This window comes from Poeciliopsis prolifica, unplaced genomic scaffold, assembly GCF_027474105.1.
Source record: "Poeciliopsis prolifica strain line A6 unplaced genomic scaffold, Auburn_PproV2 SCAFFOLD048, whole genome shotgun sequence".
NCBI classification, from domain to species: domain Eukaryota; kingdom Metazoa; phylum Chordata; class Actinopteri; order Cyprinodontiformes; family Poeciliidae; genus Poeciliopsis; species Poeciliopsis prolifica.
The window spans coordinates 3,788,792-3,803,204 of record NW_026562423.1 but is presented as its reverse complement, the minus strand read 5'-3'; the positions used below and the strand labels follow the sequence as shown (position 1 = coordinate 3,803,204).

At 38.4% G+C, this 14,413-nt stretch overlaps 1 protein-coding gene across 1 annotated transcript; it reads left to right on the top strand.

Moving 5' to 3' along the window:
* The first annotated feature begins 3,130 nt into the window (after window positions 1–3,130).
* On the top strand, window positions 3,131–13,837 carry LOC129377604 (ras-related protein Rab-37-like). Its single transcript, XM_055057685.1, has 9 exons — window positions 3,131–3,552; window positions 8,702–8,812; window positions 8,955–8,996; window positions 9,168–9,234; window positions 9,347–9,399; window positions 9,518–9,583; window positions 10,360–10,416; window positions 10,501–10,577; window positions 11,281–13,837. Exons 1-9 carry the CDS (start codon window positions 3,397–3,399, stop codon window positions 11,384–11,386), a joined length of 735 nt encoding a protein of 244 aa, XP_054913660.1. The 5' UTR covers window positions 3,131–3,396; the 3' UTR covers window positions 11,387–13,837.
* The last annotated feature ends 576 nt before the right edge of the window (window positions 13,838–14,413 follow it).

Here is a 14,413-nt window from a genome sequence, read left to right as displayed (position 1 = left end):
TAAAGCAGGAGGAAGCTGCTCTTTCCAAAGAAAGGAAAGAGAAACCCATCCATGAAATAAACTATTCTGCCTTGAAAGAACAGTTTGAAAAGCTTGATATACAGAGAACTCAAGAGAAAAATTATGTCTCATTATTATATAATGAGATAAAGCATTATATCTCATTATAAAAATGAGATATAATATGATCTCAAATAATGAGACACTTTATCATTGTCCTCCAAGACAAATCAAGACAAGAGATTGAATTTCTGCAGGACAGCACAAAGCTTTTACAGAAAGATCTGAATGAGAGCAAAAAAAAAATCATACAATGAGCTCAAATGTAAATATGAAACTGATGTTGCTGGAGTGAAGGAAGACTTGGAAAGGCATCAACAGGAAGTTAGACAGGAGGAAGAGGCCTCCTTACAAAGAGTGACTGACAATCAGCAGCCTGAGAGCGGAGAACGGCATCCTACATGAAAACACGAGACGAGAGATCCAGTTCCTCCAAGAGAAAGAAAGAAAAGCCCAGGCTGAGTTGGAGACTGTCAAAGATTTGTTTAAGGAGCTCCAGTATCGTTACGAAAACGATGTCAATACGTTGAAACAACAGGCAGCGCGGTACCAGCGAGAGATAAGTAACATGAAACATGACTTGGAAAGAGCCAAAGATCAACTGCTGCCCAGGAAGAAGATCTGCAACCAAAACAAACCACAGTTTTCCAACAGAAGGAGGAACAGAACCAGGTCGACCCGGTTACGGATTTCAGTCAAGAGGTTTCTTCGGAGGAGGATATATCAAGAGAAACATTGCCAGGCTGTTCGACGGATCTGGAATCCCCAGAAGATAAGATCAGTGAAGAAAGCATCCTGCAGGATTTGGAGAATCCAGACATTAATGCCATGCAGGAAGGAAAGAAGAAGAAATCGAAGCTTTCAATTTGGAGAAAGATACGAAACATCCTAGGATTTAAGAAGCCAAAAAAAAAAACAACAACAACAACAACAGAAGAGTGAAGACAATAAATAACTAGGCCTGTCGTGATAAACAATAAATCGATGAATCGCACAATAAATTAAACACCTCATTTCAGTTATCGGCTATATCGTTTCTTCCGGGCTTTTTCTCCTTCTGTTGATGACTGAATGAAAAAGGCTAAACTCCGGTGCTCTCCACTGACCCTCCCTTCTTCATTTCCTTAATGCCCAGAACACACTGACGATCTTAAAGCTGTCGGCTCATTTTCAAAACCTGAGAGCCCACACGTTAGCCGACAGAAACACGAGGTATAACGGTTCGATCGTGTGGTTGTGACGGTGCGGCGAGAGGTTGGAGAAGGAGTTAGCAATGGCGGTTAGCCACTCTAATCCAAAACAGCAGGACGCAATGTTGAAGTTTTACACACTTTCACTTTATTTAGCTTCGTCCATTTAAAGCCAGATTTCCATGGTACTAAGATTATAGTCTCATATATGGGAAAAGTAACGACAGTTACTGCTCCTCATCATCACAGATCATCTCCTCGACAGGAGTTCTCACTCTGCACAATAGAACAAAGAAAAAAGGGAATAGGCGCCCCCTTGTGGTGATACCTGCTCATCTCTAGGAACCAAACAATATAACGCCTGTTACATGGTGTGTAAATAATGGCTACAAGTCCAGTTAACTCATTATAATACCATGTATTAATCAATGCTTTACTGCAATGCATGTGGCTAGTGTCAGTCCTGACTGAATTAAAATTATGGTAACCTATTTATGTCACGTTAACGAAGAACAGCTGAAAAGTCACCGGGTTTACCAGGCGATATAGTAAACAGTCTTCATAATCTGCACTCTTGGTTGAATGTAGTATTTACTCCCACTTTGGCTTTATATTGTTTAGTTTTTATCCAAGTACATTTTTTGTGGATAGAGAATGAGAATCCATTTTATTTTTGTTTTTGGTTGTTTTATCAGTTCAAGTGTTAAGTGTTCTTTTGGAAATAAAGTGTATCTATATTTGGCATGCATTATTGCATCATTTCCATTAAATCAGTGTAAAAAGGTCTTCAAACAATATTATCGTTTATCGCAATAATTTTTGAGACAATTAATCCCTCTGCAAAATTTGGTATCATGACAGGCCTACATATATTTTAGATATTAATACTGTGATCAAGTATGCTCCAATCAAACTTTTGGTTTATTTTAATTTCTAATTAAATTAAATGGACACTCTGTAAAATATAAATATATACCATCTCACTATGAGATAGTGTCTCACAAAAATGAGATACAAGCTCATGATAATGAAATCCTATATTGTACAAACTCATTATGTCTCATTATTATATAATGAGATAAAGCATTATATCTCATTATAAAAATGAGATATAATATGATCTCAATATAATGAGACACTTTATCATTGTATCGAGATAGTATCTATCTCATAATGATGGTTATTGTGAAATAACTTCCTTATTATATAGAGATAGTATCTCATTGTTATAATGAGATATAATATCTGATTGTTATAACGAGATATAACAATCAATATAATCATTATAACAATCAGATTATAACATCTGACTGTTATAATGAGATATAAAACTATATTTCATTATGTAGTAATGAGTTATGAGATATTGCAATATATTTCATTATGAGATAATATCTTATATTGAGAGTTACACATATTGAGATAACTATCTCATAATAAAATATTGTAGTATATCATTATATCTCATTACTATATAATGAGATATAGCAGGAAACAACTGCTCAATATATATCTCATTAAATCTCAAAACAATGAGACATATTGAGATATTTTTGGAATGCTTTGACCTCTCTTGGTATTGGGATTGGGAGGCCAGATTATACTGATATAATACTATTTTGATATCATGAGATCGTATTATATGTCATTGTTGTAATGAGATATAATACTACAACCAACTATAGTCAATGCGGACCAAATTATTTATGGCTTAAGCTCCACGAGGCCTTTCCAATGTTATTATGTGGTCCTCGAGTTCAGGAAATACGTTCCTTATGCAGAATAAATCCTCGAAGGTGTTTCCATAGCATCTACTCCTCCATTCATGCTGACGTTCAAGTCATCCACAACCTCCATCCAGCTCAGTGTGTTGCTCTCTCCATCCTCCGCCCAGCTGTTACACCGCGTCAAACGTCGTGCGTGATAACCATCACGACGCGTCTTTTCTTCTCTTCTCCTTTTCCTTCTTTTTAATGTTAAGTGATGTAGAAAGTGATTCACCCCTAAGGAGGAGGAGGAGCGCACTGATCGGTGCTGCGTGGGGGGAGGTTCTGGTCGGTGCGTAGTTTCTGTCTCCCTCTCCTCTCCGGCGTTTTCCGCGGGATCTGTCGTTTCAGCGGCGGCGCGTAGGGAGAGCACGTCCGGGATGGAGCGGATGGAGTCCATGGAGCCGATCTCGGCGTGCTACAAGACGGCATACCCGGAGATCAACCCCGACAGCGGCTACGGCTCCGGAGAGAACACGGAGAACCAGGCGAAGACCCCGCCGGCCCCGAGCTACGACGAAGATCTGGTGCATAAGGTAAACAAAGCTGCTTTTTTTATTATTTATTTATTTATTTTTTGTCATTTACTATTGTTTATTTGTTTGTGCCTTCTTTTTATTATTATTATTATTATTTTTTGTTGTTAATTTGTCATCTGCTCCGCTTGAGGCTCGGCGCTGTCCGTGGTGCTGATCCGGACTTTTGATGCAGTTTTCTCTGGAGTTGGTCTCCTTCCAGACTCACTCAGGCATCCGATCAAGTCCCAGCACCGTCCATACTCTATTCCTTCTTGGGGGAGCTGTCAGCTTAATGTTCCACTCTGCCGGAGAATGAAGGAAGGCTTTAAAAGAGGCCAATTCTATCAAGAAATTACTTCAGAGGATCAGTTGTTTTCATTCTCCCCATAAGAGGAAAATTTCACACAAATCATCAAAATGTAGGGGGGGAAATTGATGAAATTCTGCTAAATTGGGTTAAATGTTACTTCCCCCTTTACCCCCCATTTAAGTTCCTATAGGACTGTGTCAGCTGTAGTAATCTGTGGTTTTTAAAGTGCAACAGCACATTGAATCTCTTCCCTCCAGCTGGCTCAGAGGCTTCACTGTCAGTGAAAACATAAAGAGAGAGAGACAAAAAAAAAGTCCCTTTAGGCTTCAGTCAAATGTCACATTGAGTTACCAAGCTGCGTTGCAGAAACAATTCTCTCCATGAGCTTTTATAGTCAAAAGGCCTTTGGCTGGCTTCAGTCCACAGCGCACTACAACCTTCTTTAACCGCCCACCATCCAACGAGATAAGGCCCCCTCAATTTCTCTGAGCGGATGCGGTGTCTCTCTGAGACGCAATGAGGAGACCGGCTGTCTTAAAAGCCAGCAGTCAGATTGGACACAAAATGGACCTGATTGTATGTTAACCAAAAGCACTTTGACTTAATGCCTCTAATGACGTGTGAGTGTTCTTGTGTGTCTGCGTGTGTGCGTGTTTGCGCTTGATTCACAAAAATCCAAGCCTAAACCCAAGCCTTTAGCTCATTTAGAAAGTTGTGTCTCCTCATGTAACCAGCTAGTCACTCGCAAAACAAAGTCCTCACGTTTCAGGAAATACAAGTATGTGTGCATGTGTGTACGGTTAACTGAATACCAGTAATTTATCAACAGAAATGAAGCTGTGAAAAAAAAAGAACAAATTGGCTGAAATCATTTTTTTAATTTCACCAATCAGCAGACTGACTGCTGCCTCTTGTGTTAGAAATAAACATGATGCAGCGATTGTTGTTTTGCACCCGTCTCCCTGTTACTGACATCAATTAAAGAACAGTTTTCTTGATCATCCAGAACCACAAAGTGATAGATTTAGTTGCATTTAGAAAATTTGAGAACAACATCCAGGGGTGTCCAGGAACGGAATCTACTGTTAATTCCTGAGAAATGTGCTACACCATCATGTCGCCACTGGTGAGGTAAGAACCTTCGGACAACCACCGTTTGTCAAGAAAAGCACAAAATAAGCCACTTCTTTCCAAATATAAGAACAAAATAAAATAAAATGATGGACAAGAACCGACAAAGCTACACTCTGGCTTTCTTATATGTTAAAAGCCACTCTGGGCCCTGCATTGCACAACAGAGAAACACTGATTCAATCTGTTTGTGGATTTGCTTCTCATCCATTAAACTCCCAGCTCTGACAAACAAGACGGCAGTAAACAGATTGGGGTCACAATGCCCTTCGAGAGCAACTACTTCCAACAATCCAGGCCACAATTTGAGGATTATGTATCAAAAGAAAAAAAAAGAAACAAAAACAAGATGGAGCATCATGTCACAGGAAGCTAACTATTGAGATCAAAACCAAGCACTAATGAGAACATGAGTCAAAATGAGGTAGGATTTGGTTTCAAGGGGTGATAATAAGCCTCTCAGAGTAGGCAAGTAAGTAGGACTTTATTTATATAGCGCTTCTCTTCAAGATAAAAAAAAAAATTACAAAGTTCCTTGGAGTCAACTGGTATGACAGCATATTAGCCAGCATTGACTAAATACGCAAGAGGAACAAATAAAAACGTAAAGAGAAATGTTTTAAGCATACGTTACAACACTGGCAAGACTTGCTGACTGAATTTCAACCAATTCCCAACCATTCTGGGCTAAGACACTCTATAACACAATCATAGAGTAGTTTTTCTTGTGAGTTATAAATCTTCGAAATTTACGGAATGTGTAATCATACTTCAATCAATTTATTGGCATTATACACTCTACCAAGCATTAAAAAATGTCACAAATGAAAAACAATTTATTATCCTGTTGCATTTCATACCGAATTACTGGACTGGTTTCAGGGTTGGAGATCTTTTTCAGAATATGAAAGTCATGCTGATAGAAAATTCCCTGTCAAAGTTTCTGAAACACGAGAAGAGGCAGCAGAAACGTAACGAAGGGCTCATTACTGAAGTGGCAGCTGAGGAGGAGAAAAAGTGGGAGAAACTGGATCAGGATTTCCACACACTGAAAGCCCAAATGTGTGGGTTGGAGGGAGTCGAAGAGATTAATCGCATCTATTTTAAGTCACTAAACAGTTCTTGCTTTTCATTTGAAATGCTGGCAGGTTGTAAGAGAATGCATAAGTTATACAAAAATAAAAATAAAAAAACATTGCCATAGCGCTACAGCTCAAATGGACTTTGGTTGTAAAGATTTTTTTTTTAATTGGATTGTATTGTAATCACTTCTTATCCTTTTTTGTTCTTCAAAGTAAAGTGTGCACAAATAAAATAGCCACACTTATTTCCTCTGCAACAGGACCAGGTGCATTTCATGGCAAACTAGGGTAAAATCAACCCATTCTTTCTCCAAAGAAAGAAAAAAATTTAATTAACAATTCAACAATTTTTTAAAATCAAATTGTAAAAAATAAAATAAAATTGTATGACCTGAAAAACAATAATTATTGATTTAAAGTGCTACAGTGGATAAATAGTTTAACTGAACGTACTTTAGCATCCATCAGTATTTGTTATATGAGCAGAACTGTTAACATTTGTCTTGTTGGGTTTTCATATTTTGGGTTTTATTCCAGTGAAACCACACATAGTATGTCATTTATTGATAAAAAAAAAACTCCTTAGAAACAAACAAAAAAAAATAAAATAAAAATGCACATGCACACTGTTATATCTGTGTGTTCGACAGATGCCAGGTTGCGGTAGGAGAGAGTACACCTACCGTAACCTGCAGGTTTTCAAATTCTCATCTTCTTTTGCTTATCCGCACCGAGAAATAGAAGCAATATGGGAACTGTCGTCATGTGAGGCGGCAATGGTGTCAATTCTCTGACATTGTGTCTCTAATTTTGACAAGCTAAGGCAGTAAGAAGGCAGCCATGTTTAGTTGCATGAACACGAGGAAGACTCTGAAATAATAACAGTAAAAAGAAAACCCTGAGGCAGAGTAAAAACCCTGCAACACAACGCTCTTTCTTCCTCTCTGACACATGAAAGCAAAATCCTCTTCCAGAAAGTCTGTGGAACTTCTGCCTAATTGCTTCTGGTCCCCAGAGGGGTTTGATAATAGACTCTTTTTCCCCATCTACTGTCTATTAGCACAGTCATGAGTATTAAACAGCTTTTTGTTTTTCTTTTTTTTATTTTCCCTGTACAGATTCATACGATGTTTGGAGGATTTTAGATTATGAATTTTGTAGTGGAGATTGGAGGGGGGAAAATACGGGTGTGGTCAGTGATAAAATAGAGGGTTTGTACTCATGAATGTTTTTATCTTTACAACTAGAACTTGAAGTTTGGTCAATGCTAACGTCTCAAAACGAAAATAAGAAGCTGTGCAGCGAGCTGGCGGACTAATTTCTGCTCGTCTTCCGGGGACCCATGATGTCAATTGAACACCATAATGGTATTATTAAACGAATAAAAGTGTGTATTTGTCCTCGTTGTCTAATTCTAAGCCCAGATGCCAGAGCAGCCTGGTTGCACTTCACTTACTGTCAGTGACTCAGTTGGACAGTCTGTGGGGGAGGGAGCGGGACCTCGGTGAGACTCCATAAATGAAAAGCTGCAGCTCAAACAAAGATGACGAATTGATTGGTGTGCTTCTGAAAAGCTGTCTCTCAGTGATTTAAAAAATTTTTTTTATTGCCTTGAATGTTACACTCTCCAGCTTATGAGTCACGCTGGGAGAGCGGTGCGCGGCCAAACTCATAGAAAGGATATTATTATCATTATTTGAGCAGCTCGAAGAGAGGTGGGGGAGACATTTCTTGGATGACGCAGATCTTTGTCCATAGCTGAAGTATTAATAGATTCTAAGAAGTTAAAGCAGAGAAAAGTCGCCACTTTGTTTAGTCACCAAGAAGTCACCAACATATTTACTTGTAATATGGAAATAATGGAATATCTTAGAGCACAACCAAAGTCAGAGTATGGTATTATATAAAGCCATTAGTTAAAATCTTGCCCACTGAAAACGTGTGGATTGTTTCAGCCATTCTTCCTTCTGAGAAAGCGTGGGGTGACGGTGGACAATAACAACCTTTTCGACAGGAGAAAAGCTCCAGCAGGATACAAATTAGAGCTACAGCTACAGTTATTTGTAGCATGTTTCTTCTAACTATTAATCGATTACTCGAATAATAAATTGGCACATTATGTATATTTTTTATTTAGCCCCCTTAAATATTGTATAAAGCTTTTTTAATGCAATACTACAAATACATTAAAAGATGCAAATAAACTATATTTAATTATTATTTTTTAATTGATATTAAAATAATGCAATATTAGAAGTGCAAATACAAGATGCAAATGAACAATTAATTAAAAAGCAACTTTTTTAGTATTTTATTTCACATATTAAATACAAAATGTGTACATTTATATACAGTTTGGGTTAAATTACTGTTCTGACGGTTCTGTTCTTGCCTCTTTTTTTGGAGTCTTCATGCTAGTTAACAATTAATTCATAACTAAATTAGTTAAGGATTATTTCAATAACCAATTCATTGTGATTAACATAATTAGTCATTTCAGCCCTAGTCAGAATGATCAATCATCCATAGTGATGATTGATCATTCTGTTGGCTTAATGCAGGCCACTCGGGGTAATGTTACAGATGTTTGTAAAAAAATAATAATAATAATTAATATTTGTGTTTTGTTTATGATTTCTCGCAGACAATCTTGGTCGGGGACAGCGGCGTAGGGAAGACTTCTCTTCTGGTTCAGTTTGACCAGGGCAAGTTCATCCCAGGCTCCTTTTCTGCCACAGTTGGAATTGGATTTACGGTACGTTTGGGAGACCAAAGACTTTTTTCCTATCCCGACACCATCACTCATGCTCCTAAGAGACTTGAGGGTTTTGTTGTTGTTGTTGTTTTAAGTGTCAGCTCCTCTAATCATGTTTTTTCTTCTTGCCTTTTTTCCTCAGAATAAAGAGGTAACTGTTGACAACGTAAAAGTCAAACTGCAGGTCAGTGTTCGCATCCGTTTTTAACAGGCAATTGATTTACTTCACGAGTAATAGATTCTTCCTACATTTGCTGTTTTTCCTTTTGGTTTCATTTATTTATTTCAACTTCCTTTGCTATGTCAGTGAAGATAACAGGCAATCAGGAGCAGATCAGTGTGGTTTCTGTTTCAGATTTGGGACACAGCAGGACAGGAACGCTTCAGAAGTGTGACTCACGCATATTACAGAGATGCACATGGTGAGAATGAATGAATCACAACGTGAATTACAAAGTTCTACTCACGCTTTGTACAAAGGCATACAAGCGAAGCTGTGATTTGTTTCTTTCTTTCTTTCTTTCCTTTCCAAAGCTTTGCTGCTTCTGTACGACATCACCAACAAATCGTCGTTCGACAACATCAGGGTGAGTCTCGCAAAAGAACTTGTAAGTTCTTTTGCCTAAGAACTTAGAACTAAGAACTTGTAAGACCTGCTCCTGTTGACCACCTTTTCTATGTGTTTGTTTCGTTTTCTCGGTCCAGGCATGGTTGACAGAAATCCATGAGTATGCACAGACCGACGTAGTCATCATGTTGCTGGGCAACAAGGTGAGAAGGCGATGTTAGCGGAGCTCAGTGTGTAATGGAAGAACACGCCGATCGAATAGAGAGAGGTTGTGGGCCCGATCGAATAGAGAGGTTGTGGGCCTCAGTGAAACAGAGTGGAAGTTGCTAAGTCTAAGTGTGGATGTGGTGTTCAGATACGTTAACAGCAATAAGCCAGAGATCAGGATGATAGCATACGGGTATCCTAACCTTCAAGACGCAGAGCTTAAAAATATTCTCAAAATACCACACTAAAAAAAAAAAAAGGTCTCTAATTTATGGTAAGATAGTAGCAGCTGTTGTTGTCATACGGTGAAATGTCTCACTTTATTGACCTCTTGGTAGAAAAATATTGAGCTGTCAACGATTTGCATCATCTTATTCAGAAATATAAATCAGCATATAGTGAAATGACAGATATGAACATTTCCCATAACTGAAGAGATGACTTACAGAGTCGATTTAGAAATATGTTTTTGAAATATCAAAAGAAGACTTGGGGGAGGAAACACGCCTCAAGCAGTCGAGCTCGAGTGTTAACAAACTCAGAAGTTGAACATCCACAAGCTCCACACATTTTTTCCCCCCTATCGTGTGTTCATACATGTGATCCATGAGAATACAAATACATTCAAATCCATGTGTTCAAATCCATGCAGAATGAAAGCTGATTTCAAAAGCAGTGATCGAACTTAAAGCTACGCTGCACATTCCAGGGGAAAATCTGCTCGCTTCATGTGATCTAACCTGAGCATCTCTGTGCTGCGTCCACGTTTCAGGCCGACATGAGCGGCGAACGAGCGATCAGGAGAGACGAAGGAGAGAGGCTGGCCAGAGTGAGTCTCCGCACAGCTACACAAACACCACTGACACCAGTGGTTCTGCTTCTTACCGCTGTTTGCTCCCCTTTGTTCATCCAGGAGTATTCGGTCCCCTTCATGGAGACGAGCGCCAAGACAGGAGTCAACGTAGAGCTCGCCTTCACAGCCGTAGCCAAGTATGACACAGTTTCAATAAACACTTGCGTCTCTGTCGATACGGGTTGACGGGGCGGGGAAAGTGTTCGCCTTCTTTTAATAAGTTTACTTTGTTTTTGCTGCCACCCCAGATCAGCAAGCAAATTTTAATGTCAGGTAAAGATAAACTGTGGTGGGAATCTTCCCACGGTGCTGGTGGGGAAGGTTTGTGGACTAATTATTTAAAAACATGTATTTGGTTTTATTTTAAGACGCTTCTAATTTATAGTTTTTCAGGGGGTGTTTTTTGGTAACACTTTGTTTAACGGGTTGGGAAAAAGACTGTCATGGCACTGTCACAAACTTTAAAAAGGATGTAGCTTTATGTTATTAAAGCTAAAGTTTAATCAGTAACACTTTTGAAACAAGTTTATGTCAGATCATGATTTCTTGGTTAATGTTAAGTTGTCATAACAAAGACATTTTGAATAATGTCAACTTTGTATTAAAAGTGTCATGATTTACCGAATGACACTTTATGACAATAGTCATAAATATTCATGAAGACTTATTCATGTTCATGACAGATGTTATGTCATGTTTATGATGGTGTCATGACAGTCTTATTCACAACCCATCAAATAAAGTGTTACCTTTTTTTTGTTTGTTTCATCTGGGACATGAGGGTTTCCAGTATTCGTTTTTTTTTTTTTTTACAGCAATTGTTGTTGTTCTGTCCGTCAGGGAGCTGAAGCACCGGGCCATCCAGCACCCCAATGAGCCCAAGTTCCAAATTCACGAATACATCGAGTCGCAGAAGGAGAAGTCCGGCTGCTGCAGCTACTTCTGAGTCTCAGGCTGTCACGGATGCGCAGAGGGCCGCCGAGTGGGAGGAAATATTTCGCTGCCATTCATGGGACATAAAAATTCACAAGTATATCCTAAGAAGAAGAATCGAGGAGAATATGGAGCCAGGTATTAATGTGGACGATCCACGGTTTCACCTCTGCCAAGAAGAGATTCTCCAAACTCTCTTGTCAACAGAAGCTCACGCTTCGCATCGCATTTTTGGTCTAAGGGAACATTGCCTTATGAATTTCTGTACTTAACTAGCGGCTGACTTTCAGAGCGAGAGCACAACTTTAGCCAATTTGTTGAAGATATGCCTTTCAACACCTGCAAAACTCACACCATTTACTATGCAAAAGTATTCATACCCCTTAAAACCAAAATTGTGAGTGTATTTTATTCACGCTTTTGGTGGTAGACCAAAACAAGATGTACTTAATTGCCATATGGAGGAAAAATAATGAAACCTTTACTAGTAAAAATCCAAAAAGTCCACTGGGCTTTGACTGGGCCATTCTAACACATAAATACTATGTGTTTAGAGTTGTTGTCCTGGTCGATGGTGAGATATTAGGGTGGCTTTTGAAGGCAGTTGATTGCATCGAAATGTTTAGTCACAACAGAGTGAAGGGGTCCAATTTCAAATGCTCGGCATACTTTTCAGATTTTTGTTTTTTATGCATTGTTTTTCTGCATTTCGCAATTTCTCACTTGTTTTCTTTGACACAAAAACACGAAAATGAAAATTGTGGCCGTGATGTGATGAAAAGAGGAGATGTTAAAGGAGTATTGAAACTTTTGTAAGATGATGGATTGAGACGGGGTTAAATCTGCACGTAAACACAACGCCCAACTTTAGGCACAGCATTTTCTGTAATGCCAGCCTGTGCGGATATCCTCCCATAGATACCATAGCTACTGGGTCATAGAGCAAAGTCTGGCCTCCACTTTACCAAATATGTTCCTTTTATTGAGAAGCCATGACACAAATGTCACTCAGTTTGTACGTACTTGCAAATTATTATGATGCTAATATTACCATGGATTGCCATGGGTTAGACATTTGTAATATAACTGGTTTACAGCCGTCTGCTTTATGACGGTTGTGTGAAAATGCTTTGGTGTGTTTTTGTTTCGTCGTCGTTTCAAATGCAGCTAGTTGCGATGTGAGACGCTGTCGGTGAGACTCCTTTTGCCAACTTTATGTTATTTTGCGTGTGTTGAAAAATGCAAATTACGCTAAAAAAAACACACACACACGCACACACACACACACAGAGAGACAAACCAGCTTCTTACTATGAATGTAAGGCACAAGGAAATGAAATCTCAAGACTTGTAATATGTGAATATGTTTGCAGAAATCATTTATGAACATAAATGTAAAACAATATATATATCCTCTTGAATTCAACGAAATTAAGTAATCTAATCGAAGATTTTATTTTCTGTATTGTTATTCATATACATGTGCAATTTAAATCCATTTGATTGCAAAGACATTCGTCTCCTAAAATCAGCTGGAAGAGCTGAGGAAATATAGGATTGCACTGCTGAATAAAAATTCAAACTAAAGAGCCAAAACACTCCGGGCTCTTTATATTGATCAGCTGCTGGCATCTCCTTCTGTATATGCCGTACTTATTTGTGCTAAGAATGCAGCAGAGGTACTTCTAAAAATGCTCCCAAGACATAGCGACCGCATCAAACTTCCAAGCACCACTGACGCTAACACTGAACTTGCTCAAAGCACATGCCTTTTCACTTAATTGCTAATTTTGAGGTTTGGTTCTTTTTGCATGTAAGGCTGGATTGCATGTACCATATCTGTGCGGTTTTCACTTAGAAATGTATGTAACCCAAATTCTTTTAAGTTGAAAATAACAGAAACATAGATAACCAACACAGCTGTTAAAGTTTCAAGTCAAAGCTCAGGGTAAAATCGTGTTGTAAAGTGCATCGTTTGATTATAATTACACACAAACATAAAAAGAATGAATATATAACTTGTTCTTACTCATGCAATGAGATAGCAGAGATGTCAAGCAGCCTAACCAACTTCTGCATTTTCTAATTAGCTGAAATAGCTATTGATTTGTTTTGATAGAGCGACCTGTTGGTTTATTAGGACCATTAGAGTCAAAATGTAATACTTTAGCAACTAAACCAATGAGCTGATAGGAACTAAGCACAAAGGTCGTCACACCAACCTCGCATTTCAATGCGATGATTAGGGAAGCCTTAAATAAAAAGTTATGTCAAAACGCCTCTGTGATAACCGTGTTGTTTATGCAATCTCCCCCGCCCCTCCCTTCTACAAAGATATGCAAATCAATTCGCTCTGTATTTCAAATTAGTCAGTGAACATGCTTTGTGGATGCTTTATGATGGTTTAGCATGTGTTTTTGACGTGTCATTTGCTGAATTAAAAAAATAAATAAATTATTTTCAACCAAAATTCCATCTTTCCAATAGTCTTTTAAGATCTGGTCGACAGCTGTTACCAAGGCAGCTTTTCTGTGAGTTAAAAAGGTTTTGGTTCTTAGTTATGGTTTGCAGAAGTGTTGTGCAATCATATCTTCTTGAAAGTGTGCTGAGGGCAGCAACCTCTGTTCAAAATCAAAAGCAGAGGACAGCCGAGAAAACCATCTATCTATCTGATTTGAGACACAGCCAGAAAACTGAGCAGGAACGGAAGAAGAATAAAACTTCCTGTTTGTCAGCTGAGCCTTCAAGATAAAAGTGTGGCTTGGGCGAACACAACCTCTTTTGGTAAACATCTTTTCAATCGAATTAGGTTTTTTGCCGTGCAACCAAGACCAACATTCTTCATTGAAGTGCTTTTTACATGCACTTTATAATTATTAATACTTTATTTTCTAATACAACTCCATCTCAAAACATTTTTTTATTTTGTTGGGTTATTTGAAGACCCAACGTAATTGGTGCCGTTTGCACTAGAGATTCATATCTGTTGTGAATGTGCTGAAAATGGGATCCTTAAATTTACCTTAGCTGCACATATTTT